The sequence below is a fragment of the Eumetopias jubatus genome, unplaced genomic scaffold (genome assembly GCF_037043125.1).
Source record: "Eumetopias jubatus isolate StellerSeaLion01/CBP00866 unplaced genomic scaffold, mEumJub1_p1.0 scaffold_10, whole genome shotgun sequence".
In the NCBI taxonomy this organism is placed as follows: Eukaryota; Metazoa; Chordata; class Mammalia; order Carnivora; family Otariidae; genus Eumetopias; species Eumetopias jubatus.
In genome coordinates this window covers 77,848,383-77,876,031 of record NW_028274816.1, presented here as the reverse complement: position 1 = coordinate 77,876,031, position 27,649 = coordinate 77,848,383, and the positions used below count along the sequence as shown (strand labels likewise).

Genomic DNA, 27,649 nt, shown 5'->3' with positions numbered 1-27,649 from the left:
GGCGCCACGCCCCCTCCCCACCCAAGACCCAGATGTCAAGCCTTCCAGCCCCAGGAGCTCTGAACGCCTTCCCCTCCCTTCGGGAGCTTTGGCAATTTAAAGTCAATTCCTTTGCACAATGGGATCAAGCACTGGGGAATCAAAAGCCCTCAGGGCCACAATTGAGCTAGGAGGAAGTTGGGAACACCCCACCCCCTACCCCAAACCCCTTTGTGCCTATTGCTCCTCAAAGCCCTGACCTGCCCCTGGGCCAGGACAGTCAGGAGGCAGGCCATTTTTGTTTCCTGAGTCATCCCAGCAGGTGCTTAGGTGATTCAGCCCCTTTCTCCAGGTGAGAAAACTTAAGCCCTCCCAACTCCAGCCCCCAAACCTCGGTTTCCCCACTGCAGGTGCTACCTGCAAACCCGAGTCTGAAGGCAGGGAGCCCGGAGCCTGGGCTCCCCTGGGCTCCCCACCCCCCAGGGCCCAGCGGTCAGCAGTGCGGGTGCCTGAGAAGCGGCCTGGACCCAGAGCGGAGAGCCAGCAGCAATGAGGGCCGGACACCTAAGTCTCAGAGGCTGTCTCCAGGGAGCCCAGCTCCCCATTCTGCCCCAGGCCCGGCCCAAGCCCCAGGCCTCGGGTAATCGGATTAGGCAGCCGGCCTTGGCTCTCAGCTCTGAGCACGAACAGCTCTGGCTCGGGGCAGCCCTGAAGCAGCCCTACCTAGCCCGCGGTGACTCAGGGGAGAGGAGGGGCCCCGCTCCCTCTGCCGGCACACCTGGGGGAGGGGAGAAGCAGCGAGCCACAGGCCACAAGCCACTGGCCTCCGGATTAGAAAGGGACCTGGACCGGGGAACACAGGAATGCCAGGAATTCCCAGAAGTGGACAATCTTTGGAACACCAGAGAAGCCAGGTGGGGAGAAACAGGGAACAAGGCCCGGACAGGTCAATCCTAGAGAAACCGCTGGACCCAACCGGGGACAAGGAAGGTGCAGGAACCACAGAGCCATTTGGATTTTTTTATTCTCTTTTTAAATACTGTACAGTGAAAAATAAATACGCCTTCTCATCCACCAGACAAGGTTGGTCCCCCCCTCCCCCGGGGGACCTTGTCACCCCCCTTCATACACACCCCTGGTTCTACTCCAAAACCTTCCCCATGCCTCCCACCCACTTATACCCTTACTATCCCCGTCTTCCACAGTGATGAGGCCCCAGAAATGGGGGGTACAGGATGGGAGGAGGGATAGCAGGGGAGCCCCCCTGAACTGTCAAATCTGGGTGGGTCAAGGAGCACCCCGCACCAGCAGGCGGAGAATGGGGGTGTTCAGAGAGATCGGGGCATTAGAGGATAAAGGCACATCCAGTCTGATGGGGAAGGAGAGAGGCTCCCCTCACCCTGGGGGAAGGGCGGACAAGAGGGAGGGGGTATGACCCTGTTACACACCCCTCCACTAGCTCCTGGAGATTGAGGGGGGACCCAAGCTGCTGTGCCACCCCCCTCCCCCCTAGATAAGAGCAGCTCCAGCGCAGGTCAGTCGGGCCTGGGAGGGCCATGGTGTTGGGCAGCAAGCGAGATGGAGAAGGGAGGGATGCGGGCTGGAGGTTTTATGAAACCCCGTTCATCAAACTACCCAACTCCAAGGGGGCAGAGAGCTCCCCGTTCTCTGAGGGGCCCTTAGGAAGCTTGCTGACAGAGTCGCCCTGAGGGGAAGCGGGAAAGAAAAACGGAGAGGAAGGAAGCAAGCCGGTCAGCAGAAGTCCAGGTAATGCCATCCCCCCGCCATACTAGTGCTCCTGGCGGCTGGCGGGCCGCTCTAGGGGCTCTTACAGGCACCCGGAAGGTCCGAGCCGAACTTCCCTGTGCTAGCCAAACCTTCTCTATTCCACACGCCGCCTAAACGCTTTCGGACACAGCTCCTCTGCGAATCCCCTGCACCCCCCGGCCCAGGAGGAATCGCGGTGGGGTAAGTGACACCCCGCCTGCCTACCTTCTGTCCTGGAAGAGAGTCCTCTGAGGCTTTAGTGCGTTCCAGGGGGGGCCGCTGGCGGCTCTGCGACTCGGCTCGGGAGATATAGTCCGCCACGGTCACTGCGCAAGGCAGAGGACCGAGAGTTTCAGAAGGAAGCGGGTATCCAGCTCCTGGACACACACCAAGCCCCAACCCCTGGCAAAAGGCACCCGGGGAAGGACGCCGGCACCCAGTGTTCGCTGACCTGGCTGACGGTCTCCACTGATGGAACCATCCGTCCGGTTCCCACGATTACGGCGGCGGCGGCTCCGGTTCCGACGCTGGGGTCTCGACTCATCTTCTGTGGGGCACAGAAAACCCAGGTGGTGCATCTACTCCCTCGTACCTCAATTCCTGCTCAGCTCTACCTTTTCAGGCCCCAGGCACAGCCCTTACCCAGACCATTCTCTGTCATGCTGGGCCCATCAGATTCCAGGCCTCCATCCATGACAGTCCGGTCCTCATCCGTGCGGCGGCGGCGGGAGCGGCGGCGCCTGGCACTTGCTGGGGGGGGTTCCCCAGGCTCTGAGTCAACTGGGGGCTCTGGTTCAGATGTGTCCAGTAGGCTATAGGGATTACTGTCTGGATCTTTCAGCACTGGTCAGAGGAAGAGAAGGTGGTTATCGGGCGTCCATCATCCTTCCATTTGGCCTGCGTCCACAAACCCAGCCGTCTGATAACTGGTACCTGAGCTGATAGATGAAGCGTTGTATCTCGTGGTGGGCCGGGGGGCAGGTGGGGGTCCCCTACCCCGGCCCCCAATCGGCCGCCTCCGGCTTTCTTCCCCCCGGGTCGGGGGATCCCGGTCACCTGGCCCAGCTCGGTTGGGCTCCTCCCTCTTCTCTGACTCGGTCTCAGAAGCTGTGGATGGGTCCGAGCTGGGGCCTGAAGGACACGGCGGGCTTCACTCCGGGTCACTTACCCCACCCGGGGCCCCAGCCAGTCCCACCTTCAACGTGGCTGTCACCCTTTCCTCGAGATGCCACCCAGGCCCGTGCCTCTCCCCACAAGGCCCACGGCCGTCTTACCATAGGCGGGACCGCCCGTCCTCCGGCCCCGGCCTCGGCCCCCATAGCTGCCCCCGTAGGTCCGTGTAGTGTGGAGGGAGGACGAGGAGCTCTCATCCGTGGTGTATCCGGCCTTGTCGCTGCCACCGCTGCCCCGCCCACTCCCGGGAGGGCGGAAGCCCAGCCCTATCTGCCGAAGCTGCTCATCAATCTGCAGCCGCTCCAAGCGAAGCTGCTCCACCTCCTGGTTAGGCAGAAGATGGAGAGAGGTACCAAAGGAGGAGTGACTAGATCCACAAACACTCCTCCCTCACCCGGGCTTCTTGGCCCTGACCGTCCCTAGCGACCTCAACTCTCAGGAACGGGAGAAAGACGCTGGCTAAACGAGGAACATTATGGGATCCAACCCCACAGCCCCAAATCTCCACTCCGTGGTTTCCGTTCTCCTCAAACTGGGCACCACGGCTCCTAACTTCATCCGCCAGCAGTCTCGGCCTCCTTGCTTACACCCAGACCCTTCCCCTCCCCGGCTTCCGGCCTGGGTACCTGCAGGTAGGAGAGGTGGTATTCCAGCAGGGCCTGGGCGTTGCTAATACTCTCCCGGGTACCCACGAATATGAAAGGAACCATCCCCTGCAGAGCAGAGAGGATGGAGGGGTTAGCAGGAGAGTCAAGGCAAGCACCAACTCCACCCTGTCTCCCATGGAAGCTCACCCAGCGGGCTCATTCTGGGCTCTGCATTACTAGGGGAACACAGAAGTTCCCGTCCCCCACGCCCCAGGAATCCCCATCCTCCGTCCTCTAGAAATCCCAGGCCCCAGAGAAGAACAAGAGAACAATGCCATCTGCTTCTGGAAACCAGTCTCTAGATGCAGCTGCCCCGTACCTCCTCCCTGGGGTTCTTCTTGTCATTATCACCTTCTACTCGAACCCTCACCACACCAGATTTATCCACAATCTCCTGGATCACTTTCCCGTTCTTTCCAATCACTTTGCCTGAATGGATAAAGGAGAAATTAGGCTTTTCTTTTTTAAGAGTAAAAACAGGTAAGATAAACAGACTTCCACCTCCTATATATGGATTCTGTTTAATTATTCTCTTGCTTCTAAGTTTCTGGTGAGTTCTCAGGACAAAATACTACAATCCAGAGAACTCTGTTCTTCCATTTTTGTCACTCTCCCGGCAGACTGCTCCGTCCTCATGAAACTGGAAGTCCCCGGGGGGGCTGCCGAGCCCAGAACAGCTTTAGGGGATCTCACACCTGCCCCCCCCGCCCCCGTACTCTCTCCTATGCGTACACACCCGCAACTCACCAACAAGGTTCCTGGGCACCTGCACGGAGTCCTCCGAAAACTCAAGGTAGCTCCGGGCCTGTCGGCACGCCTCAGGAGTCTACGAGGAGAGGAGGGAGGCTGTTACTCAGACCCTGATCCTCCTGCTTCCCTCTGCCTTTGGGAAAGCGTGCTGCCACCAAAGTCAGGGAGGGAGGTCCACCGAGCGCTCGCTTTGCTCTACCCCCAAGGGACCTAAACCACAGCTGTCTTTCGCTGACCTCCCCATAGATGCGGAAAGTGCAGGTCTCTTCACCCAGCTCGATGGCCGTCACCCCGGGTACTTTTCGGGCCTGCTGGATGTTGGCACCGTGAGTCCCAATGGCCAGTCCCATCAGGTCTTCTCGCACGGTGAACTCCTCCTGGAAGGCGGCTGCCAACTGCTTACTTGTCTGAAAGGAAAAGGCACAGTGGGGTTTGTGGTGGTGGGACCCCAGACACCTGTCCCGGGTACCTGACACTGCAGGACTTCAAGGAGAGAAAAATGTGTGAAAGCAAGCCAGAACCACCCTGGATCCGACCACGGGGACCTGTACAGAGAATTCAGGAACCTTCCCTTCTACCCCTACCTGGCAAACACCAATGGCTTGGCGGGGAGGGGAGGCACATGAGGGCAGAGTTTGGGAGCCACCAGAGTTCTGGATGTGGTTCTAACACTATCTGGTTATGCGATCCTAAACACAACACACTCTCACGGTCGTCTGCTAAAGGATTACACTGGACTTACCCCACCCCCAAACTCTCAGGAGATTAAATAAGGTTATAATAATGATTAAATAAGGATTAAGTAAGGTGTGAAAGACCCTTTCACAAGGTAAATGGAAAAGTAAGGAACTATGATTACCTTAACCAAACTAGTATCAGCTCCCAAAATAATGAACAGAAAGCAAGGGGCTGAGAAAAGCATAAAAGGAGCCCATTATGGAACAACACACTGCCACTTCATTTCTCAACCAGGCCTTAGAAAGCTGGGCACAAGGGCAGGAAGACAGGGAAGGTTCTGGAAAAGGGAGTCCTAGGTAGAAGCACCAAACAGGAGAGCTCTCTGGAAGGGGACACTCCCGATTCCAGTCCACTACCCCTACTTACAGGACAGAAGGAGCTGTATTACGGCGAGGGCTTACACAAGGCAAGAAGAAAAAGCAGACAAAAAGGGACTACACTGGGTGTTCAAAATACCTGAGGGAGGGAGGGAGAAGGTGCACAATGATTTACAAACATCCTCTAGAGAAGTTTGCCAAAGGTTCAATTTCCTAAACTGCCTGATGGGTACAAGGGTACCTGTTTTGTTATCTTTTTCCTTTACACAGGCAATATTCCAAAATAATTTAAAAAAATAGGAAAAAAAAAAAAGAACAAGCTCTCTCAGAAAGACTTTGCACATATGGCTAACTTAGCTATCTGCACTTTTTAAGAGATTTTATTTATTTATTTGAGAGAACAAGAGAAAAGAGAAAGAGGGGAGAGGGAACGTGCATGAGAAGGAGGGACAGAGAGAATCTTGAGCAGGCTCCGCGCTGAGCATGGAGTACAACTAGGGGCTTAATCTCACGACCCTGAGATCATGACCTAAGCCAAAGTCAAGAGTCAGATGCTCAGTCGACTGAGCCACCCAGGCGCCCCGTATCTGGCACTCTTCACCACACTGACCAATAAACCAGGTCCTAGGAGAGCTGAAGTCTAGCTTCCGTCACCAGGGAATCTGCTCACTGGGAACCGGAGCAGACATGCTTCATACCATCTCGGGGTAAGGGTGAATTTTTAACTGCCGGTGCCCTGAGTAGTAGCATCCCTGGAGAAGTGAAAGATCACCATGCTCCACAATTTGCACAGGCTCAGAGAAAAGCCTCCCCAAAAGATCAGTTCTCTTGATAAATGGAAATGGATGGATGCACACACACCCTACTTGTGTAGGACGGTATGACACCTAAGGAAAGGGAATCTGACCACCTTAAGGTATCAGAACTCAAAATGACCTCGTAGAAATATTCTAGTCTAACTACCTCATCGTCACAGAGATAAAGCTCAGTGAAATCAAATGCTCTGCCAAAGGTCAGTATTTGACAAAGTGAGACTTGGGATTTCAAGTCCAGTGGTCTTTCCAGCGTACAAATGGTTCTCAAATATACCCTGCAAAGGAGTTTGATTCTCAGAGGTGATCTGGGGGAGGCCAGTGGAGGTCAGGGCCACACCCCCCCTTCCACTTTTAGACAGAGCTGCTCTGATTGATCTTTTTTAGACATTGTGCTTTCAAGTAAAATTTCACTTGATCAAAGGGTCCCATGGTTAAGAAAAAAGTTGGAAAACAACTGTACTATTATAACATGATGGAGCTCTGCCATCTGGAGGAGTCTGGGATAAAATAGCAGACCCAGGTTTAATGGCCCAGAAAGACCTTAGTCTTTTTGTTCTGTAAACACAAGAGCATGGGTGGAGGATGGGACGGGAAGGGGGGACAATACCATTCAGCAGCAAAAAGTGAAGCCCAAATTTACCTCTAGGTGCTTGGTAGCTTCTTCATTGCGGGACATGAGTAGCAGTTTGGTGCGCAGGCTTCGGAAATGCATGTCACCCAGCAGGGATGCCCGCTTCACAGGAGCTTCTGTGGTCGACTGGGAAGAAACCAATGGAAAAGTCATTAAAACGGACTTTGAATACACACTGGGGAAGAGCCAGGCGCTGGGAATCAGGATGCCTGAGTCTCTGGAAAAGGACAGGAATTAAGAAATGAAGCGAGAGGAGGAAAATCATCAGTCTCACAAGGGCCTACCATCTGGGCACCTAAGGGAAGTGATTTTAGGCAGCAGGCAGCGGTGAGAACTGTAGTGTATTTTCTGAGAGTCCAAATACACAAGGGAGGGTCCAGCCCATACTGTGATATGATGGCCAGGCTAAAAGAAATAAATTAAGGTCAGACATGAGGGAAGATTAAGGAAACGTGGGGCTACCTGGGCCCACAGGGGTCAGGAGCCATAAAAAGCCTTCTTTGACAAATAAATAGAAGCACATCTGATCTCCTTCCTTTCTGCAAAGGAGTTCAAAAGGGAGAAGGAAAAATCGCTGAAGGGGTTTAGGTGCAAGTCAGGCAGGTAACTCACCAGAATGAAGAGCTCACTATTTGTGATGTTGAGAAAGATGCAGTTCGCTCCCAATGCTTTCTTGAACTCTTTATGGACGTTTTCATTGGAGCAGCTGCCGAGAAAGAGAAGAGTGCTCAGCGGGCACAGTGTAGCAGGCAAAGGTTCAGGGGAGAGACAGGGACCACAAAAATGAGAAAAGAGGGACGAAGAAAGCGAGAACTGGGAGCCGGAAGGACTCTGGAGGCCCAAGGGAACAGGAGGGAAGACGGACAGGAGGAGTGGGGCCTGGAAGAAGAAGGGCAGACAGGAGGACTGTCGTGGGGGCCCCCCGCCCCGACATCCCTAACTCACGCTTCTCTCAGATCCTCAGGCACGGCCATGGTAACCTTGAAGAAGCTGCCTTTGGTTGCAAGGGGACTGGGATTCACTGGCCGGAGCCGCTCCAGGGTCACGATCTCGTTGTAAGTGGCATCGCACGCAGCATATTCGATGACATAGAACTGGCAGAAAGAAAGAAGGGAAGGAACAAGTGTGGACGACCGGAGCGTCTGCCTCCCCGCTTTCGTTGACTGGGACGCGGGCCTCCCATCACTCACATCTCCCTTCATCATCCGCACCCGGGCCAGCCACCAGCCGCAAGGTTCCTGCTCGTTGGCTCGAGAATATACCTGAAGGTGAAAATAAAGGAGATACTGAGGACCAGCCAAAAACATCAGACCGGAACAGGCATTCAGACACGGGAGGCACATTACACAGAAACGAAGGAAACTCAAGGAAAGAGTGGATTAAACACCAGAGGGTAGGGGCAACTGGGTGGCTCAGGTCATGATCCCAGGTCCCCGCATCGGGCTCCCTGCTCGGCGGGAAGCCTGCTTCTCCCTCTCCCACTCCCCCTGCTTGTGTTGCCTCTTCTCACTGTGTCTGTCAAATAAATAAATAAAATCTTAAAAAACAAAAACAAAACCAGAGGGTGCTGTCACCATAAACAGAGAAAGTGACTCCCCTAAAACTGGGAAGCTCCCGGGAGTTTGATCGCAACAGTGACAGACAGACGGAACCGGTGCATTTCTCTCTTCCACAGCCTACCAGGCTGGGCATAGTAGCTTAGTGCGGGGAGGAAGGAGACGGAACAATCCGGCAAGGAGCCTAGGATACTAGTATCAGGGCAAGGGAGATGCAATCCTGGGCAAAGTGACATTTAGAAAGGGTGGAGCCCATGGCCCTTACCTCCACCTCATCCCCTTCTGTGATCTCTTTATTATAGTCAGCTGGAGGTGGTAGCCGGACATCCCCAAACGGAATCTGCCTCTCACTCTGCCAGCTGCCAAGGGAAACAGTGACATGAAAGCTATTCGGGCTAACGTGGTTGTCCATTTCTTCAGGAAGGGGTTAATGCCTATGCCGGGCAACTTCCACCTTCCGTGGTGATTAGAGGCTAAATCCCAGGCCCTGCTCCAGAGCAGTGTCTTCTCTCTTGCTACAATCTAATACTAGGTCAAAAGTCCCCCACCCTCACCAAATTTCAGCCCGCTCCTCTCCTGGGATCCACCTAAGTTGACCACCCAAAGCTCTGGCTCTCCCCACCTATTACATGCCTCAGAGGACGCAGCCGCCCACTCTTCTCCACCCTCCTTCTAGGATCTAGTATGCTGGGTTCTCTAGTCCCAAGGTCTTACTTGTTTTCAAAGTAGATGGTAACAGAGTCTTCATGGACATCCTTCACAAAGCCCTAGAATGGATTGTAGAACAAAGTTAAAAAAAAAAAAAAAAGAAAGAAAAAAGAAAATGACAATTTACCACCATCAAGGGAACAGAGACCATTACCTCGAGTTTTAGACCGGGACACAAGCAATCTAAAATAGGGCCAGAAAAACCTGTGCTGGGGAAAAGACATGAACGTTGAGGTAGAGACAAAGGAAAATGATATTGACATGGAAAGAGAACTAAGATGAGACAAATTCAACAGAAGGGGGAAACATCACCTGCACGAGAACAGCCTGGAAACTGATGGGTCTACTAAGGCTCCCACGGGGGCCTCCCTATCTGTCTGCGTCCCGTTGTGCTGAGCAACTTGCCAGAGTTCAATTAAAATACCAACCACACTCAGCAAGGCTAAGAATATCCCATGAGACAGTGTGAGGCTGTCCTGGGACACCTAGAGGACGTCAGGATCCGCCAAGAGAGAGAAGGGTCTAGCTCCCCAACGACAGCAAGAGGCCCGAGCAAACCTGGGGCCTTCATGCCTGGGCCCTAGATGAATACTCAGAACACTGATGAAGTTCAAAACGATGACCACGATTTACAGAAGGAAAAATCAGGACTTCGGAGATGTGAGATTTCTTAATGCTGGACTTATGACACACTACTATGAATCTGAAAAAGATAAAAAGACCCCCAAGTTGAGAAGACGACGTGGGAGAGAACAGGGATGACTGAACAGCTGGCCCACTTCCTACTGTCTGTGTCCTCACTGAAGAAGCCAAAGCTATGTGCTCAATCCTATGCTCCCAATTTTTCCACCTTCTCTATTTTTCACATACTCAAAATGAGAGATTGCTAATTCTCAAAGTCCAGTTTACCAGTTTGTTCTTTTATAACTGAGCTTTTGGTTTCCTATCTATCTTTGCCTAATCCAACACCACAAAGCTTTCTCCTATCTCTTCTACAAGTTTCATAATTTTTATTTTACACTTAGGTCTATGATCTACTTTAAGTTTTGTATATGGTGCAAGATATGATCAAAGCTCATTTTTTACCCACGGAGAGCCAGTTTGAACACCGTTTGTTGAAAAGACTACCCTTTCTCTACTGAACCGCCTTTTCACTTCTGTCAAAAGCCAGGAAGTACAAATTACGTATTACTGACAGAAAGCAGATAGGTGGTTGACAGAACTTTTCGGAGTGATGGAAATATCTTGATTGTGGTGATGGTATGACATATACCTACAGGGAAATGTAAACAGGTATCTACATCAAAAACCTATCAAATTATACTCTGAATGTATGTACTTCACTGTTTATATCTCAATAAAGCTGTTAACGAAAAATGAGGGGTTGGGGCACTTGGGTGGCTCCACTGGTTGAGTGTCTGACTCTCGATTTCGGCTCAGGTCATGGGCTTGGGGTCGTGGGGAGCGGGGTGTTGGGCTCCGCGCTCAGCAGGGAGTCTGCAGGGAGTCTGCTTGGGATTCTCTCTCTCTGCCCCTCCCCCCTCAGTTAAATAAATCTTTAAAATAAAAAAAGTAGGTGTTTCAAAAGGCTAACAGACAAGAACTATTCCTGAGCTCTGCAGCTAGGCACAACAGTTGAGCTTAGGAGAGAAAACACGAAAAACGCACACCTGTATCATTCCCACCTCAACGAACTGGTCAAACGTTGAATTTACTATACCGTTATTTCCTTACGGGGGGGGGAAATCTAAACCCAAATTTTACTCTTGATACCGGCTGGCCACCCTGCTCTCCTTTCAGGATCGGAGCTTGTTCTGGCACCTCACTACCCAGGGCTTTACTACAGCCCAAGGTGTTTGGTCCTCCTGGCGCCTGGCCGCCTCATCTGTGCCTCCCCTTTCTCCGCCATTCCCCGGGTTCTCTCCACTCTTCACTCCGCTACTACACCCACACCCATTCCTACTATTCGGCACTTTCACTCCTGTTTGCCCGAGTCCTTCTTCCTTTTCGGGTTCTTCTCTTAGCTCCTCATTGAGCGTTCTCCTCCTGCCTCCCATAACCGTGACCATGGCGTCCCTCTCCTCTCCTTGTCTCCCTTTACGAGGGTCTCTATGGATTTCTAGAAACATTTCAACCAGCCTCTTCTGCTGACTTTATCCAATTCTTTCCCCAAAATGTCTTATCTCCAAACTGGAAAAATCGTTTGAGAGTTAGCTTTTCTCAAAACATTTCAGGGATGAGATAAAAGCAGTGGAGGAGTTAGAAGAGAATCACTTGTCTGCCTCCCTTGTGAAGAGATTCCCACTCCTAGATAAACTCCTTCAGAAAGGACATGTCCGGGGCTCTAATCCGATTCTCCCCCAACATGTTAAGGTTGGCCCTCATGCAGAGGTAGCACTACCACCCCGTTTTCTCCAGCTACCATGATCCAGCCCCAAAGCAGAAATGCAGAGCTCAGAATGGAATCTTCCCTCACATTACTCAGCAGTTCAACCAAACGCCACACACTCTTACACTTCTAGGGTCTTTTTCCTTCACATATTCTCCAGAACAAGCTTTCTCCTCAACTTCGTATTCCAGTCCAGTCTCTGCTCCTTAACTTCACCCACATCACCCACATTTTTCCTCCAAAGCCACCAGTGGTAGAAAGTGAGTTCCTAGTTCTGCTCAGTCCATGCTCATTAAGGAGCTAAGCAGGTGAGGGCAGGAGCAGGTGAGTCAATCTCTAGAAAGCTAACTAGATCCAAAGAATGACTCAAATTCAGTGGCAGCGGCATATCCTGGCTTTGGCTTTCGGGGCCTAGGACCAGAGAGAGGGCGAGTGGCCCAAGGTTTCTAGATACTCCAGTTTCCTTAAATTAGAAGGTATGAAATTAGTCCCCACCTCCGCCCTATCTTCTAATCCTGGGATCTCAAAAGAAAGGAGGGAGTTCTAGGAGAAAAGCAGGAGCGGTCTGGGTAAAAACCACAGGTCGAAGCTGAGGATGCGCTATTCCTTAAGACAGGAACGGGAATGTGGATATCCATTCGAGGTCTGGAAAGGTGGATGACTGTGCCCTGAAAGGTGAACGGATATTTCATTTGGGAGAGTACGACTTAAAGAATAAGATACACTGAAGTACCAGCAGGAAAGGAAGAGCTGGTGGGGTAGCTACAGGATAACGGAGATCCCAGATCTGACCTGTGCAGTGCTACCCTGGAAGAAAATGAACAACAGGACCCAATTCTGAGAGAGGAGAAAGGGGCCTTCCCAAATTTGTATTCTAGAAGCAATGTAAACATTCCTTGACCCACACCAAAGTTTGCTGAGTCATGAATACTAAATCAGTAGCAAGGTCAGAATGGTTAAGTATCTACATGGCTCTAAAAGTTGAAGAAAGATTAGTCTGAATTTAGGGATTTATTGTTGTTTTCAACTGAGCCATGAGGCAGAAAATGCTAACGTGCCCAAAACACAAAATCCACATCACCTGGCTTTCAGCTCAACTCCAAACTCTACTTTCTGAGCATCCTGTCTCTAATTCACCCAAGTCTATCACTGCCATAGCCCACAGGGGAAAAGGGAAAGATTCTGAGAGAGATTTTCTGTCGGACACGTACATGTGGAAAGGAAAACATCTCCCTTCCCATCCGTCCCACACAGTTAATCTGAACTGGATACCAATCTTTCCCAGCTATGCTTAGTGCCTATGCTTCCTAGAACAAAAGCAAGTATCATATCTCAATCTCAAACTCAATTTAAGAATCACTTTTCTTGGAACCTAGAGGTGAGGGGTGGGACACACCCAGATGAAGGACAAGATACTGGGGGGAAATGAGGCCAAAATCTTATGAACAAAGGTATTTCAACAGAGATAACCCAAGTTTGAAGAAAAAGGATACAAGAGCCAAACGTACTCTATCAGAATCAGAAAAGAATTAGAGACTTTTGCCAAAGAAAACAAATGCTACGGAGGCAGGCTAGAAGAAAAAGTCTTTTGAGTTAGAAAAGTATGCAGAAAAGATGACAGAAGAGATCAGTGGGGAGCTTCCTTCAGACACGGAATAAGGTGGTTCCCGGAGGGAACACAAATTTTAGGATAAAAAGCTGAAGACTTAAGTTGACAGGATAAGTTAAGATAAAGAGATAAGGGTGGCCACAGGCACTGAACAGAAAGAAATCTGGTGAGGGAAGCAAGGCAGAAATGGATAGGCATTTAGGGTGGGTTAAAAAAAAAAATCACTACACTCAACTTATCAACTGAAGCCAGAGCAGAAACCTTCCACTACAAGGGCAAAGACGCGAGACCCTTCCAGTGACAGGACTTCATGGGTAAAGAGTTGGAGAAAGTCATTTCCAAGGGCAGGAAGGTGGAGAGGTCTTCTAGAGGAGAAAAGGCCCAAAAGAAGTGAAAGAAAGGGGGCTCTTCTCCTCCCATGGGAGGAGACGGTATCTCTGCTCTGGCTCCTCAGGGTAAAATGAAGGAAGACAGAAATCAGGAAAGTCTCTGCCACAATTCCAGGCATGAAGTCCAAAGAGGTCCAAAAATAACAAAGAAAAATTTCTGAGAGGCAAGAGGGGTCTCCCTCTGGCTTCATCCAAGTGGGAAAACCGTGTCCTAGACAATGGATTCAGAAGGTGGTAGTAGAAGGAGTTCTATGGGACCAAATCCTGGGCAAGGGAAGCGCTGAGGTAAACAAGCACCCTTTAAAGACAAACCCCCTTCTTCAAAAAAAGGCTGTCAGCTTCCCCAATGGAGAGAGTTGGCCAGAAGTGTCCCAGGAGCGGAACTCCTTCAGAAGATCGCATGGGATTCCCCCCACTTGGAGATTAGGAACGGGAGGCTTACCGGGCTCCAGAGGAAGAACCTATAGGAATGATCTAAAGATAGCTGAGGTCAAAGTGATATAGAAAGAAACGCAGCCCGCAGAATGGCAGACCAGCCGGCCTTGGGATAAAGGGGTGGGGTGAGAGACTGGGGAGAAGATGCCACCTTACGGCTAAGAGGCAACTTGACTGGTTACAACCCAGAGTTGCTGAGGTCAAAGATAGCAAATGTCATAAATGGATTTTGACCGTTTCTCCTTGGGTTGGGAGCAGAAATGCAGCATGAAAGTGGGGTGAGTCTTCCAGAGCCAGGAGGCAGAGGCCTCTCAGGAAGATAAAAGGATCTAATATGGGACGGCCTTCCCAAGGGGATAACAGGGAAGAATAAAGAGAATTCTCCATGTGCTTGGACCGTGGCTGGGGGGGGGGATGTGATTAAGGTCTGAGGTATGTCTTCTCCTAGGAAAACAAGAAAAGTCAACGAGAAGCTGGGAAAACGGGGTCTCCCAGCGAGGGGGGGAGGAGGCGGGGGGGGAGGCGGGCGCTGATCCGAGCACAATGATGCCCCGATGTTCATTCTCTCTGAGACGGGGGAGGGGGGCCGAGAGCAGGTGTAATTAAGAGAGGCACGGAAGATACGAGGAAGGGGGTTCACTTGCAGAGGTCTGCCCCGGAGGACTGCGGGCGGCGGCGTGGGTCTAGGGCTCGGAGGGCCAGCACTTGGCTCCAGGAGCACGATCCCGCCCCACTGCCCCCCTCCCCGGCGGGGGGGGAGGGGGCCGCACACGCGTGTCCCCGGCCGACGCGCCGCCTCACCTTGTAGAAGGCCCCGTTGGAGCCGCGCACCTCGACGGGCAGTCCCGGCTCCACGTCCCCCCCGGAGGCCAGGCCGCCCATGGCGCCGCCGCCGCCGCCTCCGACTGCCCCGGCGGCGGCTGCAGCGGCGGTCTGAGTCCGGGCCGGGCCAGGCCCCCGGCGTCTCCCCGGGGGAGGAGCCGGAGGGGGAGCCGCGGGGGGCGGGAGCCGGGCCGGCCCCACCGCGGCCCTGCCACAGCCAACGAGCAGGGGGCCGGGGCCGGGCCGCTCCCCGTCCGCCGCCGCCGCCGCCGCCGCCTTGGTCTCCGCCACCGTGAGGGAAACGGCCGCCGCCGCCGCTGCCTTCGTCACCTCAGCTTCCGCCTGCCGCCGCCCCCGCTGCTGCCTCAGTCCCGGGACCCGCTGCTGCCGCTGCCTCTCCACGGCCTCCACCTCCCCCTGCCGCCGCCGCCGCCTACTGCGCAGGCGCACCGGGCACCCGCCCGCCGCGCGCGGGGCCCCGAGGGCCACGGCGCAGGCGTCAAGGCTGGCGACCCAGCTCGCGCTCGCCAGCACATCAGGGCTTCCACACTCCCTTTCGCTCTCGCGCGCCCCCTCCCGGTCCCTTGCTCGCGCTTGCGCAGAACGAGATGGCTCTCTTTCTTCGCCTCCCCCCCACTCCACCGCCCACATCTCTTCCTTTCCCCGCCCCACAACACCGAGAGCTAACCAATCGTGAGGAGGGAGGGGCCGAGCCCACGCAGTCGGATTGGATTTCTGCTGCTCCTGGCCAGGCCACACCCACTTCCCGACCGTGAGCATCCCGGGCTGGGGCAACTTAGGGATGGGCATGCGCCTGGATGACTGCTTGGTCACTTTCCCCACCTTTGTCTTTCTTGGTGCGCACGCTCCAAAGGAAAAAAAAAAAAAAAAAAAAAGCCGGGCGCGCACGCGCTGGGTTTAATCGTCCACATGCCTGTATCGAGTCTTACGAGCGTCTGTAGCTCCAGCTGTAGAATTAACGGCGGCGTTCTTGCTGATCGTGCATACAGTGAAAGGTTAAAGGGTAATTTCAAGGCAGTACAAAAGGCAGAGGCAACATAGATTAGCACAAGATTTGATATCCAAATGCTGACGAAATTCGAAATAGGAACAAATGTTGTGGAGTAAGGGTAGTGGAGGGAAAACTTCGGATTCCTGAACTAAGATAAGAAATTGAGTTGTAGAGATGAATCTAAAGTAGCACAGAAATTAGAATCGTGTTGTGCCTTTAATCATTTAGCAAGTATTTTATTTCGCCCTCACTGTATTCCAATCACTGTGTGCTAAGCGTTAGACAAGATACAGTCCCCAAAACAAGGGTTTTATAATGCATCGGGAAGGGACAAACAGGTTTAAACCAACTCAGAAATAAGTGCATAGGGTTCGGCTGAACATGTGATAGACATAAGGACTAGATATAGAGGGAATCCCAGGGAGACAATGGTCAGCGGTGCTTCAGAGCGACCTGGGAAGGCTTGAGGAGGTGACGACTCGGACTGGGATGTGAGGCCTTTGCTAGAGGAAACCTGCGGTAAGAGTATTCTTGAACTATCAGGAACACAAGTGATGCTGAGCAGCGGAAAGAGCATGTCCTTTGGGGAACCATGACTAATTCCAATAGCATTTGGCTTGAAGTAGGGGGCTGCCAGGAGGGTAGCCTGTGAGGGACTTGTAAATCAGATTAAGGAGAAGGGCTTTTACTTTATGAGTGCTGAAGAGCCACTGAAAAATCTTAAGCAGGAATGTCCTGTGATAAGATTTGCATTCTATAACTGTGGAGAATGGATTAAAGAGTAAGGATGCTCCCAAGGTGTCAGACTGGTGAAGAACCATTGCAGGTCAGAAAGATGCTGATGACCTCCTTGGATGAGGGCTGTGGACAACAGAAGTACAAGTAGATTGGAGCCTGTGAAATTTGCAGTAGAATCAACAAGAATTGGTGATGAGGGTGGAGTTGGGTGGGCTCAGGAGCCAGTGAAAAGGTGGAAGGACCCCCAGACAACTCTCAGATTTGTACTTAGGGTCACTGAGTGAATGGTGCTGCCAATCATGGGAGCAAGAACTCATGAGACAAAGTTTTGGATGACACATTGATGACTTTGAGTTTGGTTTTGCTCTGAGTTTAAGGGTCCACCATCCAGGTAGACATCCCTTGTTGTCAACAAACTTCTCTCTCTCTTTTTTTAAATTTATTTTATTTTATTTTTTATTTATTTTTATTTTTTTAAGATTTTATTTATTTATTTGACAGAGAGAGAGAGAGCGAGAGCAGGAACACAAGCAGGGGGAGTGGGAGAATGAGAAGCAGGCTTCCAGCTGAGCAGGGAGCCGATGCAGGGCTTGATCCCAGGACCCTGGGATCATGACCTGAGCCGAAGGCAGACACTTAACGACTGAGCCACCCAGGCGCCCCAACAAACTTCTCTTTCAACTTAAATATAATTTCTTTAGGCTTCCACTAAGCCTATACTAGGTTAGGTCTTCCACCTCACACTGCCAAAGCATCCTATACTCCTTTGTGGTACTCATCATGGTTGTACTGTTAATAATTTATTAATAATTTGTCCAGCATCTGTCTTCTGCCATCTAAGAGGTCAGAGACTGGGTTCCATGTCTGTTTGTGCCCACTGTTGTATACCCAGTACCTAGCACAGTTCCCAGCATGGCAAATATTAACTGAAACTCAGGTCAATGGACACACAGGTACGGCGTCCAGGAGAGGTCTTGGCTAGGGAGGTGGATGTAGGAATCATCAGTATATTAGTCATAGTTAAAGCTAAAAGACAAAAATAAATCTCTAAAGAGAAGTGTAGACTGAGGAATGAATTGGTCCATGATGGAACTCGCAACTACAGCAGTATTTGAAGGGCTGGCAAAAGGGTCGCCTGGGTGGCTCAGTTGGTTAAGCGTCTGTCTTTCGCTTGGGTCGTGATCCCAGGGTCCTGGGATCCAGTGGGATCGAGTTCCACATGGGGCTCCTTGCTCAGCGGGGAGCCTGCTTCTCTCTCTGCTTGTCACTCCCCCTGCTTGTGCCCTCTTTCTTTCTGACAAATAAATAAATAAAATCATAAAATAAAATAAAATAAAGGGCTGCCAAAAGAAGAGGTTCCGTGGGGCGCCTGGGTGGCTCTGTTCGTTAAGCATCTGCCTTCAGCTCAGGTCATGATCCCGGGGTCCTGGGAATGAGCCCTGAGTCCTCTGCCCCTCCCCCCCGCCCCGTTCATGCGCACTCTCTCTCTCTCAAAGAAATAAAATCTTTAGGGGCGCCTGGGTGGCTCAGTCGTTAAGTGTCTGCCTTCGGCTCAGGTCATGATCCCGGGGTCCTGGGATGGAGCCCTGCATCCAGCTCCCTGCTCAGCAGGAGGCCTGCTTCTCCCTCTCCCGCTCCCCCTGCTTGTGTTCCCTCTCTTGCTGTGTCTCTCTCTGTCAAATGAATAAATAAAATCTTTAAAAAAAAGAAAATCTTTAAAAAATTAAACAAAAAAAAGAAGAGGTGCCTTCTTGAGTGTCTGAGCACCAGTAAGTAGGGAGGCAGAGACAGTAAAGACGGTGAAGAGCCAGCAGTGATTCTGACAAGGAGAGGGAGAGAGAGTTTGAGCAACTAAGAGGAACAGATTATCAAGAGTGCAGGCTGTGAGACTGAAGAGTTTGGGTTTGGACTCTTAAGCAAGAGGAGTGACTGAATTTTATTTTATTTTATTTTTTTAAAGATTTTATCTATTTTTATTTGACACAGAGACAGAGATAGTGAGAGAGAGAGCATGAGCAGGGGGAGTGGCAGGCAGGCAGAGGGAAAGGAAGAAGCAGGCTCCCCACTGAGCAGGGAGCCCGATGTGGGGCTCGATCCCAGGACCCTGGGATCATGACCTGAACCGAAGGCAGACGCTTAACGACTGAGCCACCCAGGCGCCTGAATTTTATTTTAGAAATGGCACCCTCACGAACTACCAAGCCTCTGACACCAACAGTCCTCTCAGGTTTAACTTTTGTTCCTCCGCTGTAGTCATGGTCCATCCAGACAAAAGACAGAAGTGGGAAAAAGTGGGAACAGCATTTCAGACAGGGGAATGGCTTGTGCGGGAGGCCCAGAGGGGGAGAATACAGCACATCTGAGGTACTGAAAAGAGTCTAACCTGGTGAGAACCAATTGGACAGGAAGCACATGGCTGGAAGGAAGGGTTGGGCCAGAGCTTGGAGGGGACTGGAACATGTTTAGAAGTTTGGACTTTCTGCTGAGAGCGGGGAAGCCATTGCAGGATTTTCCGCCAACTTGCCTTTTAGCAAGATCACTCTGGCTGGACCATGAAGGATGTGTCAACAGACAAGGCCTGGCTTGTCTTTGGACTTCTAAATACATAGAGATTGGGAGGAAGACAGAAAGTTGGATAGGTTGATGGAAGAATGTTAGTTACTGAAAATGGGGACTACGTGAAAATTTACATACTGAATGTTGACACTTGCCCCAGACTTCTTCACCCTGCTCTGAGAATATGGATACCCAGGCTGAAGCCCTCCAAGTGGGAGTCTGGAAGAATCTTCCGAAAAATATGATTAGATGAGCAAAAAGACCTAAAGATACTAGCGTTAGGGATTCCTCAAGGAAATAGCCTAGTGGATCGCCCTGTGGTGAAGTCCATAGATAACATGGCTCCCCACCAGCCACACACACACACACACACACACACACACACACACACAGACAGACACACACACACACACACAGTTTCCGATCGTACCTTACAGTCCCAATCTTAATTTGAGCACACAACTGAGGACTACCAGACATTTGAGGAAAGCCTCTAAAATGAGACACAGAGCTGCAACCCCCCCAAAAAAACAGAAAAAATAGTTTAGAAGAAATAAAAACTATGCAAGGAGAAAAGCATTTTTAAAAAACTGTCAGGGGTGGGGTGCTTGGGTGGCTCCATCGGTTAAGCAACCGACTCTTGACTTCGGCTCAGGTCATGAGCTCAGGGTTCTGAGATCGAGCCCTGTGTCAGGCTACACACTCAGCGGGGAGTTGGCTTGAGATTCTCTATTTCCTTCCGCCCCCCCCCCACTCATGTGGGTCCTGGATCTCAGGGTCCTGGAATGGAACCCCACATAGGGCTCCCTGCTCAGTGGGGAGTCTGCTTCTCCCTCTCCCTCTGCCCCTCCTCCCTGCTTGTTTTCTCTCTCTCTCAAAATACATAAAATCTTAAAAAAGAGAGCTCTTAGAAATTAAAGACATGAAATCAGAAATAAAAATTCAATAGAAGGGTTGGAAAATAAAATTAATCTCCCAGAAAGTTGAGCAAAAAATGAAGGAGAAAGGAAATAAGGAAAGAAAATACAAGAAAATTAAACGTCTGGCCCATGGGATTAAACATCTCAGGGGGGCCTGGGTGGCTCAGTTGTTGAGTGTCTGCCTTCGGCTCGGGTCATGATCCCGGGGTCCTGGGATCGAGCCCCGTATTGGGCTCCCTGCTCCGCGGGACCCTCTGCCTCTGCCCCTGCTTGTGTTCCCTCTCTCGCGGTCTTTCTCCCTCTCTCTGTCAAATAAATAAATAAAATCTTTAAAAAATAAATAAATAAACATCTGAAAAACAAAAGTTCCAGAAAGAAATAACAGAAATATGGAGGGGAAGAAATAGTCCAAAAAATAACAATTTATTATTTATTTTATTTTATTTTTAAAATTTGTATTCTTTTATTTTCTTTTAAGATTTTATTTATCTGAGAGAGAGAGAGCACAAGCAGGGGGAGTGGCAGGCAGAGGGAGAGGGAGAAGCAGGCTCTCTGCTGAGCAGGGAGCCCAATTTGGGGCTCTCAATCCCAGGACCCCGAGATCATGACCTAAGCCGAAGGCAGATGCTTAACTGACTGAGCCACCCAGGTACCCCCAAAAATAAGAATTGAAAAAAATGTTTTTCTAGGGGCACCTGGGTGGCTCAGTCATTGAGCGTCTGCCTTCGGCTCAGGTCATGATCCCGGGGTCCTGGGATTGAGCCCCGCATTGGGCTCCGTGCTCCGCGGCAAGCCTGCTTCTCCCTCTCCCACTCCCCCTGCTTGTGTTCCCTCTCTCACTGTGTCTCTGTCAAATACATAAATAAAATCTTTAAAAAAAAATAAAAAAATGCTTTCCAAGAACTGAAGAAGATGAACTTCTAGGTTGCTAAGACCCACTGGGTTCCCACTAAAACTTTCTATGTAAGATTTCAGAAGCCTAGGACAAAGAGAAGATCCTAAAAGTTGTGGTTGGGCAAAGAGAGAAGGAAAATGAAAAGAGGCTTCATACACACTTTATTTTCCAGAATAAGAAAAATTTCAGGCTTCTTAACAGCAACACCAGAAGCTTGAAGACAATGGAGAAATGCCCTCAAAATTCTTAGCGCAAATTATTTCCAACCTAGTATTTGATACCCAACCACAATGTCAGTTGAGCGTTAAGAGTAGAACAAAGACGTTTTCAGTCTTACACGGTCCCAACACTTTTTTTAAAAGTTTTTTAAATAATATTTTATTTATTTATTTGACACAGAGAGAGAGACATCGAGAGAGGGAACACAAGCAGGGGCAGAGGGAGAGGGAGAAGCAGGCTTCCTGCTGAGCAGGGAGCCTGATGCGGGGCTCGATCCCAGGACCCTGGGATCATGATCTGAGCCGAAGGCAGATGCTTAACGACTGAGCCACCCAGGCGCCCCTAAAGTTTTTATTTAAGTAATCTCTACACCCAATGTGGGGCTTGAACTCACAACCCCAATACCCTGAGATCAAGGGTCACATGACTTTCCACTGAGCCAGCCGGGTGCCCCGAGGTCCCAACAAAATTATCTCCCAAGCACTCTTTCTTAAGAAGCTCCAATCAAAATAAACGGAAAAAGATAAAGAGATAGGTTGGAGATAGGTTGCAGGAAACAGATCAATCCAAGAGAGGCAAAGGGAATCCCAAGATGGGTGTGGAGAGAGACCCAGCAATGCGGTCTGGAAGACCAGCCTCTCCGTGCTGGAGTCGGTCTAAAGGCTCTGCGAGAAAATTCTCAAATAGAAGAGATAAAATTCCTTACGTGTTTGTATATCCTTAAAACACATTAACACAACTAAAGAAGAATTTTGGAATAAATTATAGTACACAGAAAACAAAGCAAACAAACATAAAGAACAAAGCAAGTATTAATTTCAGAAAAAACATAAATAGTAACAAAAGCTTAACTATCCACATGGGGGACACCTGGGTGGCGCAGTCAGTTAAGTGGCTGCCTTCAGCCCGGGTCATGATCCCAGGGTCCTGGGATCGAATCCCACATCGGGCTCCCTGCTCAGCAGGGAACCTGCTGCTCCCTCTTTCTCCCTCTGCTTGTGCTCTCTGTCAAATAAATAAATAAAGTCTTAAAAAAAAAAAGAAGTAGAAACATTTGCATTTTATTTTTAGTTTGAGATATACAAATGAATCTAAGACAAAACATAGTAACGCAATTTAAACACTCAATTGAAAGTGATTGTCTGAAAAACTGAGGGAGTTGGGAAAGCTACTATTTTTTCTATCAGCCTTATAGAAGTATTTGTTTATATAAAATAATGTATATCTATGATAAAAAAGTACTGATAACCTCAGGGAAGGGGGCAGCTACAGGAGGAGGTCAGTTAAGAGACGATGGCAGGGGGCGCCTGGGTGGCTCAGTCGTTAAGCGTCTGCCTTCGGCTCAGGTCATGATCCTGGAGTCCGGGGATCGAGTCCAGGGATCAAGTCCGGGGATCAAGTCCAGGGATCGAGTCCGGGGATCGAGTCCCTTATCATCGGGCTCCCTGCTCAGCAGGGAGTCTGCTTCTCCCTCTGACCCTCCCCCCTCTCATGTTCTCTCTCTCTATCTCACTCTCTCTCTCAAATAAATCAATAAATCTTAAAAAAATGATACGTTAAAAAAATAATAAATATTTTATTTATTTAAGAGAAAGAGCTCGAGTTGGGGGGAGGGCCGAGGGAGAATCTCAAGCAGACTCCTTGCTGAGTGCGGAGCCCGACTTGGGGCTTGATCCCAGGACCCTGAGATCATGACCTGAGCCAAAACCAAGAGTCAGATGCTTAAGTGACTGAGCCACCCAGGTGTCCCTCCATGTTCCCTTTAAAAAGCCCTCCCCCTCAGTGCCCTCCCCTTTGTTCTCACTGCCAAGGCCAGAATCCAGGCCCTTATCACCTCATACTGATCACACCCAACATCTGATAGAAACACCTCGTAGGAGGCTAATGAGGTGATGAGTGGGCAGGAGCCCAAGGCGAGGCTGTGTCTGAGAACAGAGTGATGCTGGAGTGCAGACATCCCGTGAAAATTGGCCAATACAGGGGCCAAGTCAAGAGAATAATGTGAAAATCATAAACTCCGAAAATCAAAGGCAAAACAAGATGGGGCAAGATAAAATTTGGCAGTATTGCTTCCTAGTTTATGCCCTTTTCTTCTGCATGAAGTTTTAAAGTTTAAAATATTCTATTCTAGGGGCACCTGGGTGGCTCAGTCGTTACGCGGCTACCTTCGGCTCGGATCCTGGGATCGAGCCCCGCATCGGGCTCCCTGCTCGGCGGGAGGCCTGCTTCTCCCTCTCCCACTCCCCCTGCTTGTGTTCCCTCTCTCGCTGTCTCTCTCTGTCAAATAAATAAATAAACTATTAAAAAAGTAAAGTATTATATATATTTTTTGAAGATGTGATACATGGGCATGGGGCAAAATTCAGAAAATTCAAAGTGGTGAGTGGGAAAAGCTGTCCCCTGACCCCTCAGATCCTCTCCTCAGAGGTGACTACATTCTCTCTGCTTGTTTGTGCGTCTTTCCAGAAATAATGCATTCTGATGCAATTTAAGGTTAAAAAAAGCATCACTAGATAAACTGATCATACTTAAAAGATATAAACCCTGGGGTGCCTGGGTGGCTCAGATGATAGAGCCTCCAACTCTTGATTTCTGCTCAGGTCATGATCTCAGGGTCCTGGGATTGAGCCCTGAGTCAGATTCCCTGCTTAGCTCGGAGTCAGATTGCGGATTCTCTCCCACCCTGTCCCTCTGCCCTCCCCCAGCTCACAAGCACTTGCTTTCTCTCTCTCAAATAAATCTTAAATATATATACATATATATACACACACACATAGAAATCCCTGTCAGATTGAGATGAGCCAAGGCCATGAGACTGGATTTTTCTGGCTCCCAGCTGTGGAAGGGGTTGACCAGCTTCATTATCTCTTGATCAAGATTGTCCTAAAGGCCCTTTTGCTCTAAATTGGTTTTAAGGGCCCCAAACTGGCACGACTCAGGAAGGGTTGAGCCCCTGATGTGTTCTGTTCGGCCGAATCTTTTTTTTTTTAGTTTGAATTTTAAGATGGATCTTCAATTCTCTACATTTCCATAGAAGTCTAGAGATCCTGTTTCTTACAATGTACACATTTATATTACCTGCCTACTCCCTTTCAGTGTCTAAATTATGGCCATTTAACCAATGGTTCATCAACAAAAGAAATAATATGCCACCATCAAAAGTGATGACAGATGCATGTTTAATAGCATAGGAACATAGATATTTCTGATACATTGTTTTTTTCTTTTGTTTTTAAGATTGTATGTATTTATTTGACAGAGAGAGAGAGAGCGAGAGCAGGAACACAAGCAGGGGGAGCAGCAGAGGGAGAGGGAGAAGCAGGCTTCCCGCAGAGCAGGGAGCCCGATGCGGGGCTCGATCCCAGGACCCTGGGACCATGACCTGAACTGAAGGTAGACGTTTAACGACTGAGCCACCCAGGCACCCTATATTGTTAAAAAGTATATGATCCCGGGGCACCTGGCTGACTCAGTCAGTAGAGCATACGTCCTTGATCTCGGGGTCATGAGTTTGAGCCCTACGTGTAGAGGTGTAGAGCTCACTAAAAGAAAAAGAAAGGTACATGATTCCACCCCTACCCACTTAACAAATTATGTGTATATATGGACACTGAAAAAAATCTGCAGAATTGATACCAAAGAGTTAACAGCAGTTAGTAGGTAAGGCTTTGGAGTCTATTTTTATTTTATATGTATCTTCCAATTTTCCTACAAGAAACCCACAGGACCTGTGTAATAAGAGTATTATGAAAGTGGGGCAGGAGCTTGTCTCCCTCCTTCTCTCCATGGGTCCTAGAGGTCTGTTTGGCTTTGCCGAACTGAAAATAAGGACTTTGTGACTTTTGAAAAAGAAAAGGCACGGGTGAGCTGATTTTTTTTTTTTTGGAACTTGAGGCAAGTGTTCCTTCCCTACACCCCCAAAACACCACCAGCAGGTGGCAGTCTGCTCCACGTGTTGAGCCAGTGGGCTGGATTCAGCCTGGGGTCCTGCACCTTGCCGTCCAGACACTGGAGGCCTTTGTCTGGGTCCCAAAATGGGACCGACAAGCCTGATGTGCCAAACTGGCCCCCTGCTCTTCTTTTCTCTGTATTCCACAGGTCAGAGCCAACACTCTGGCCCCCTGAGGGCGCACGTCGTCTTGGGCGCACCTTTACTCCCTGAAGCAGCATCCCCCCCCCCCCCACCAGGAGACTAGAACATTCCAGAAGGGTCTCAGGGTGGCTGAAGCTTATCGAGTCACGCACTTACAATAATTCCCCTTTATTTCTCACCCTCAACAAGGAGGTGGAAAGGCCTCTGCCCGGATACTGCTCTGCCCCTAATTTGGGTATAGTCACTCTCAACCTCTCTTCCTTCAGGGAGGCCTGTGCCCGTGGACAAGAGTCTCTGCGGAGTGCTTGAGCTGGTGGGGAAGGAGAAGGTCGACCCCGGAGATCCCTAAGGAATGGCCTCACTTTTCCGCCAACTTCCTCATGGCCTCTCCTTCGAAGCGAAAGGCATGCCAGCCCTCGGTTTCAGTCAGATCCCGGGCTCCCAGGGCCTTGTACAGGGTCATGGCCCTCTGGTTCCAGTCCAGGACTGCGAGGCGGAACTGGGAACAGCCCTGATCCAGGGCCACCTGTGGGAGAAGACATCGCTGACTTTTCCTTCCAAAAAGGAAAAGGCATTCTCACCCTGCATTTGACCGGCGTGCCTCCCCTACGCGCTTGCTTTTCCAGGGCCTAACTCCTGGCCCCAACCCTCTCCTCACCTGAGCCACTTTTTTAATTATTTTCGAGCCAATCCCCTGACCTGTTGTGGGGAAAAACAGAGAAAACAAAAAGGGGGCGGGGGGAGGGGTTATTTCCGTTGAAGGGACTCAGAAGAGGACATAAGGCTGGGGTTAGGGGGCAGGGGCTGGAGGTTGGGTCTGGGTGGCTTTCCTCCCGCCGTGGCCCCAGCCCAGTACCCCGATATTCCGGCGTCACATAGATGTCTTCCAGATAAACGTTGCGCCCCTTCCACGTGCTGTAGATGAAGTAATACAGCCCATAACCCACCACACGGGGCCCTGAGATGGAGACAGAAGAGGGCACTGGGCGCCTGGGAGGGACCCCCGAGAGCTCCGGGACCGGGACCCTCCGAGGCCCTGCTGGTCTTACCCTGCGGCTTCCCGGGGGCGGGAAGAAGCTCTGCCACCAAACAGTGATAGAAAGGGTTCCCTCCGAAGCCATCTGCTCTCAGGGCTGCGGAGATGGGGATTGTGGCAAAGAGACAGAGAAAGGGCCTGGGTGTGCACCCGCCCGGCCTGGAGCTAGGGCCTTAGGGACCCATCCCTCCCCCCGCCCCCCCACCCCCCCACCCCCCCACCCCCCGCCGCCGCCTGGGCCAGGACGCGGGTGCTGGGCCCCCACCTTCTTCACTGATCTGCACCTGCTCCGAGAGTTTCTCGTACTCTGCCAGTTCCTACGGCAGCGGGGGACAGAGGCCAGATCAGGGCAGGGGACCCCTCCCGAGGCGGCCCCGACTCCCCGCCCGCCCCCTTCCCCCACGGCCGCGCCGCCCGCACCCCCTCGGGGGGGCCCCGGTTCCTGGCCCGCAGGCGTCACCCGAATCAGCCTCAGGATATGTCCACAGTCTCCCTCCTCGGCCTCTCGGATCCGCACGGAAGCCATCTCGATCCCCGCCGTCTGGGACTGAAGTCCGGGCCCCTCCCCTCCCGTCCTGCCGGCAGGGGGCCTGCGAAAGGGCCTACGCACCGGGCCGGGACAGCCTGGGGGCGCCGCAGGCTGGGACCCGGGGGACTGGTGGGCGTGCGGGGGGTGCTCTCGGCGCCTCACCCCTGCGCCCGCCGCGAGCCGGGGGAGTGCTCAGCGCCGGGGGCGCCGGGGGATCCTCTCGGCGCCGCACCCCTACACCGACCCGTGGCCCTGGGAGTGCTCAGCACCTGGGGCGGCGTGGGGGGGGAATCCTCTCGGCGCCGCACCCCTGCACCCTCCCGGGACGCGTCCCGCCAGCCAATCAGCTGGCAGAACAGGCACGCCCGGAGGCCCTAGCCCTGCCCCCCACCGTCAGCCCCGTGACTGGGCCCCCGGGCAGGGGTCAAGGCTGGACTGCCCGCTCCCTCGCTGTTGTCGCCCGGGTGTCCCAGCCTCTGTGGGTGAAACCCCGCAGTTCAAAAGTCACCTCCCCTGGCCTTCCCTAAGTGAAGTGTGCAGTGATTTTCTGCTGTACTCTTCACTCTCGCTCACCCATCCAAGGGCCCCCGCGACCCTGCGTGAGTCCTAAGTCCCCCAGCTCCGAGAGCTGTCTCCTAGGGTGTCTCGAGTAGCTCCAGGTGTCCTTTCTCTCGGCGCACTGGGATTTCAAAACGGGTCAGGGAGAGGGTGATGCATTTCTATTGGTAGATGGTGAAATCCCGAAATAAATGGAGAAGAGGAGATAATTCGGAGTGGGGGACGGGTCTTTTCTTAGAAGCCACTAAATCACACTCAGGGACAGAACCTCCCTCTAAGGCCAGCCTCAGAGGCCTGGGAAAACACTGAGGGAGGAGCTCAGAGCCAATACCAGGCACGGTGCCTGCTTATCTCAATGAGTCCTCCCT

The 27,649-nt window shown here is 51.4% G+C and overlaps 2 protein-coding genes across 4 annotated transcripts; both read right to left on the bottom strand.

Moving 5' to 3' along the window:
* Window positions 1–985: 985 nt before the first annotated feature.
* FXR2 (FMR1 autosomal homolog 2) lies at window positions 986–15,149 on the bottom strand. The gene is made up of 17 exons (XM_028125073.1): window positions 14,705–15,149; window positions 9,088–9,140; window positions 8,639–8,732; window positions 8,008–8,079; window positions 7,763–7,911; window positions 7,430–7,523; window positions 6,827–6,943; window positions 4,553–4,723; window positions 4,314–4,392; window positions 3,886–3,995; window positions 3,546–3,632; window positions 3,021–3,243; window positions 2,680–2,877; window positions 2,389–2,589; window positions 2,198–2,293; window positions 1,972–2,072; window positions 986–1,684 (listed from the first exon to the last, which is right to left on the bottom strand). The coding sequence occupies exons 1-17, from the start codon at window positions 14,783–14,785 to the stop codon at window positions 1,589–1,591; spliced, it is 2,022 nt and encodes a 673-aa protein (XP_027980874.1). The 5' UTR covers window positions 14,786–15,149; the 3' UTR covers window positions 986–1,588.
* Window positions 15,150–25,516: 10,367 nt separating this feature from the next.
* Window positions 25,517–26,726, bottom strand: SAT2 (spermidine/spermine N1-acetyltransferase family member 2). Of its 3 annotated transcripts, none has more exons than XM_028125158.2 (6): window positions 26,655–26,726; window positions 26,460–26,511; window positions 26,208–26,291; window positions 26,015–26,116; window positions 25,817–25,857; window positions 25,517–25,684 (listed from the first exon to the last, which is right to left on the bottom strand). In XM_028125158.2, exons 1-6 carry the CDS (start codon window positions 26,718–26,720, stop codon window positions 25,517–25,519), a joined length of 513 nt encoding a protein of 170 aa, XP_027980959.1. In that variant the 5' UTR covers window positions 26,721–26,726. The 3 variants fall into 3 exon arrangements, with proteins under 3 accessions (XP_027980959.1, XP_087883370.1, XP_027980960.1); XM_088027244.1 differs by having other exon boundaries at window positions 25,517–25,712; window positions 25,806–25,857; window positions 26,655–26,720; XM_028125159.1 differs by lacking the exon at window positions 26,015–26,116 and having other exon boundaries at window positions 26,655–26,720.
* Window positions 26,727–27,649: the final 923 nt, after the last annotated feature.